This window comes from Nicotiana tabacum, chromosome 14 (genome assembly GCF_000715075.1).
Source record: "Nicotiana tabacum cultivar K326 chromosome 14, ASM71507v2, whole genome shotgun sequence".
Taxonomy (NCBI): Eukaryota; Viridiplantae; Streptophyta; class Magnoliopsida; order Solanales; family Solanaceae; genus Nicotiana; species Nicotiana tabacum.
In genome coordinates, this window is record NC_134093.1 from 10,360,416 (window position 1) to 10,365,319 (window position 4,904).

Genomic DNA, 4,904 nt, shown 5'->3' on the forward strand with positions numbered 1-4,904 from the left:
GAAAACATTAAATAGGACAGAGTTGGAAAAGAGATCCAATACAATGATATTTATCATGTTCTGCAAAATTTGAGAATATGTATAATAGGTATCAGAATTTCCAGAAATATTAAGCTCTTTCTAAATGTTAAAAGTAACATTTTTTAAATTTCAAGCTTCTGTAATTTCATGAAGAGTTCTCTCTGCCTCTTAACAACATGAATATGGAACTCTCAAGCACTCAACCACGAGAGCATTTTATTTTTAAAAGAACAATCATCTACAACCCTTCACTGTTCTTGAGCCGAGGGTATATCAGAAGCAGTCTCTCTACCTTCGTAAGGTAGGATTAAGGTCTTCGTACACATTACCTTCCCCATACCCTACTTATAGGATTTCACTAGGTTTGTTGTTATTGCATTTGTGCCCCCCCCCCCCCCCCCAATTTCGCCCCCAAGAAAAGAAAATAAAAACAATGAGAACCATAAACATGGCTCGGATAACATTTGTTGAAAAAACTGAAAGCATAACCATTTTCATCCAACAACTTCAAAGCACTATGGTCTTCTCCCTTTCGGACTAGGAAGAAGAAAACACATGCCATGTATTTATTGATTTGATACATATGTCAGGTAAGAGCAACTTTCTCCCGACTAGGAGTCCACGTCTCATGAATACAATGTGTTTCAAAAATTTCCTGCTAATTTAAGCAATGTGGAGTATAGATGCATCACTTAATTAAGTGATTGATGACTAAACCTTCCAGCAGGCCAGACCTTAATTTCTACAAATAAGTTTTGTATAAAAATTGGGCATTATAACAGGGTAAAAGGCGGTCTAATGTGGTCTCTTTGACATTTGACAACATCATAACACAGTTTACCTATTTAATCAGAGGATTCAGTTTACATGCTGTGTTGGCAATGGGAATTCTCTCCACAATGTGTGTGTTCATGATACTCATGGTTCTCATCGCCTGTAGCAGCCATGGAACCATAGGGTTGTGGTTCTGAGCGCGGAAACAAAAGCTTCAGCCGGAAAGCATCTACACCGTTCAAATAATAACGAAAGAGTCTCTTGGCTCTAATAAATCCAAGACGGCCATACAAAGCGAGTGCTCCTTTATTTGTAACTTCTGCTTCCAATGTCACCTACAAAATTTAGGAAACAAATTAAGGGAGGAAAAAAACATTGCTAGATGCTAAGTCATGATGCTACGGTGCTTTATCATCTCATTTCTTTAAAAAAAAAAACGTAGGAAAAAGCTTAAGCGGTCAGATTTAGGTTTAACAGCAGAAATACACCGAACACTTAGTCTTCGTCGAACTGCAACTCAGTGAATACCAAGCAATTGTGCACACTATAATCATGTGCGGCAAGTCACAAAGAATGACCTACTCAACCTTGTACAATAAAAAATGGATAGTTATCATCTCTGGTACCATGGCTGCAATTACTTATGCTTCCCACAACATAATTCCTGAAGTCACTAATATGAATATTTTCAGCATGTTGTAACATACCTCTTCACATCCAGATTCCATCATCACCTTGATAGATCTTGTGACAAGTTCTGTAGCTGGAACATGAAATATTACGGCTCAGTAGTTGGTCAGATTTATATCAAAAGTTAATACGTATGTGTGAAGTCACATTGTCAATGGCCTCATAATTAGGAGATTTCTTACAGAGTAAAAGCCATAATCAAGGTCCTATGATTTCTACCAGCACTATCACCCTCAAGGGCATATCCTCACGCCAAATCATTTTGCAAAACTTAATGGAAAAGAGTACACCAGAAAGTGCTATAAAATGTCATGTATTGAATATAGTGCTAGGTGCGTACACCTTCTGTGTTTCACCTCCTTTTCAGATTGTGCATCAAGGAAAGGCAAACTAATAAACCAAGACTCAATCTTGACCTCTGTAACCTCACAGCCACATCCAATTTCACAGTAAGGCTATACTTTTCCACGCGGGTTCAATCTGTTTATGGCGGTTGAATTAGACTTGAATGCGGAAAGGGGAGTTAAAGAGGGCGCCTCAGGAGAGGAGACAGTAATGGGGATGGTGATGGAAAGCGGAACTAAAAGTTTTAAATATAGTTTTCTTTTTACTAAGAAAGAATACTCTTTCCAAAGAAAGCTAACTGAAGGATCAGAAAAATAACAGTTACTCAACTTAGGAGTAAGGAATTTCGGACCTTCTTCTAAGACACCTTTAAAACCTTATTTTCCAGTTATCCTGCTCCGTGGCCCACAGGAAATACCATTTAAGTTACGAAAAAAGGAAACACATTTAAGTTACGAAAAAAGGAAATACGTTTGCGAGAATATCCAGCTCGTTTCCCGATGCGAAAGAATACCCAAAAAAGTCCTAGACATCAACCTGTATTTTTTTAGTTTTGTACCATGGAAGAAATCTCGGACTTATTCAGCAATGCAGGATGCTTAACCAAGATTTAATCTCATTAATGTTTATCAAGCCAAGCAAATAACATCTGCTTTTTTGTGTGGATAAGGTACAAACACAATAGGCTTCTTTACATTGTATTGATATTAAAAAATCCCTCAGAGAAACACAATATTCTTATCCAGGTACATGAGGAGAGTGTCACATTGAAGGCATCATCCATATTTCTAAGAGACAGCACCAACATGATTTAATGGCCATTATCGATTTATCTAACAATAAGAGATAAGATACTGACCAATTCCTTTTCCTCTGTAAGGCTTAAGAACCACAAGCATTGCAATGTAACCTCTGAAAGTACCGCGATGCTCTCCCATCTTGCAGACCACTGTTCCTATACATTTCCCCTTATGGAAAGCCTGCAAATATCTCAATAATGAAGAAAAGAGTTATGCTCCTAGTGAAATATAAAATAACTACAAGGACAAAGGAGAATGAGGAGTACCATAAACGACAGTTGTGGCCAAAGATAGACAAAATAGCGATAAGTGAAGATGGAGTAGGGCTCGCTAAGCTCTTCATCAACAAGGTTCATGATAAGAGGTAGATGATGTTCACCCCCATAGCTAACATACTCTATTTCCGATGCCTTGATGTCTAATTGTGGTTCATTTTCGCTCATTGTCTCCATAAGTCAGTGGTAGACCTGGCGGTGATCCAAAATAAAGACCTTGTGTAGGGTGCCTTTGAGAGAAACATAGCAGGAGTGTCACAGGAATCCAGTGGAATTTACGTGATAGCATCAAGTTTTTCATAGGAAAGATTGGTCACTAGCCAAATCACAAATTAAACTCTTGTGCAGCATTAACAACCATTGGAATTGGAAGATTCGTATCTACAACATGACTATACTTAGTACTTTCAACAAACATCAACCTTTTCTCTTTCCAGATAAGCAAGAAAAGCAAACATCAATTTACTTGCCATCCAGTTACAAAAATTTTATAATGCAATTTTAGTTCTACCTCAAGCAACCATAATAAGGAGCTTCCTTCTCCTATTACTTACAGTTATTAAGTTTTTCATTGGCTCAATGTGACGCCCATGATGGAGGGCGGGCCGACATGGACAAGTCAAGCACGACTGGCAGGTTTCTAGGCTGGCAATCATCCGAAGAAGGGGTGCACATGTCACCTTAGGCGAATCCCACATCAGAATGGGAAGAAAGTGAAGAGATTTACAACCCTCGAAGTATACAACCCTCTTTAAATATATTTCAGACTAATCTACCCTTTTTGCTTTCTCAATGTTTACTCAATATCAACTATGCTATTCAAACACAAAAAGACAACACAAGATACAAATTAAACTACATATCAAAAATTTCCTAAGCACTGCATTCTAACACCACAAACTACATTTTTTTCTTCATCACTACTGAAAACAACAATACATTATAGCTTCACTCGTTTGAATTAAGTGCAAAAAATCTACAAATTTTCATTCTTTAAAAGAAAAACCAAAGAACAAAATGAAAACTCCAATTTGTTTTAAGAATATACTGCTCAATTCAAATGACATAAACAAGAAACACTGTTCCAAGAACCCAAACATGGTTTATTTTTAATAGGAAAGTATACATAATTATGCAAGAAAAGAAAAGGGGATTAAAAAAGCGCTTACCTTACTTCAACGGTGAATAGCTATACTCACAAGCTCATTGGAAACTGATGGGAGAGACAATAGAAGAAGCAAAGAGCTCTGCAAATTTTTGGATTTGTTTTCTTTTGTTTCAATTCTTGATTGCATTTGGGGGTAAAAGCCTTTATAATTGGGCTTCGTTTTTCCTGTCCCTTTTGAGGCACATTTTAACTCGAGATACTCATTTTCTTCGGAGGATTTGCACAAATGGCCCTTTGAGTCTAATAGCATATTTGGCCAAGCTTCTCAAAAGTATTTTTGGCGAGAATTAGTTTGTGTTTGACTAATTAATTTAAAAAATACTTTTGAGCAGTAATTAGTGTTTGACGATGTTTTTGAAAACTGCTTCTAAGTGTATTTTATTCAAAAATAAATTTGGAGAGAAGCTACATTTTTTTGTTTCTCAAAAATCGCTTCTGCTTCTCCTCAAAAAGCACTTTTTTTCCTTCTAAAAGATCGTCAAAACATCTCAATTTTTGGCCAAAAATACTTTTGACAAAAAAACACTTTTGGCCCAAAAATAAACTTGGCCAAACAGTCTATAAACCTGTCTGAAAAAATAAGGGCAAGTTACATATTTGACCGATTCCCAAAAATAAGTACATTCACTAGTCAAACAAATAAAAAATATGCTATATATATATGTGTGTGTGTGTGTGTGTGTGTGTTTGTATGTTTGGAGCGGCTGTACTGTATTTCTCCCGAAAATATAATATACTTCAATTAATTTTAGGCAACATTTAGTTAACTGGATTATTGGAGATAGAATTTAGAGTGATCTTGAGAAAAGGTCACACGGTGCATAATCCCTT

General features: G+C 36.5%; 1 protein-coding gene across 2 annotated transcripts; it reads right to left on the reverse strand.

Annotated features, from left to right (window-relative positions):
* Positions 1–512: 512 nt before the first annotated feature.
* On the reverse strand, positions 513–4,213 carry LOC107774803 (N-alpha-acetyltransferase MAK3). Of its 2 annotated transcripts, none has more exons than XM_016594453.2 (5): positions 4,075–4,213; positions 2,897–3,135; positions 2,690–2,810; positions 1,503–1,558; positions 513–1,130 (listed from the first exon to the last, which is right to left on the reverse strand). In XM_016594453.2, the coding sequence occupies exons 2-5, from the start codon at positions 3,080–3,082 to the stop codon at positions 885–887; spliced, it is 609 nt and encodes a 202-aa protein (XP_016449939.2). In that variant the 5' UTR covers positions 3,083–3,135; positions 4,075–4,213; the 3' UTR covers positions 513–884. The 2 variants fall into 2 exon arrangements, with proteins under 2 accessions (XP_016449939.2, XP_075085399.1); XM_075229298.1 differs by having other exon boundaries at positions 2,897–3,097; positions 4,075–4,205.
* Positions 4,214–4,904: the final 691 nt, after the last annotated feature.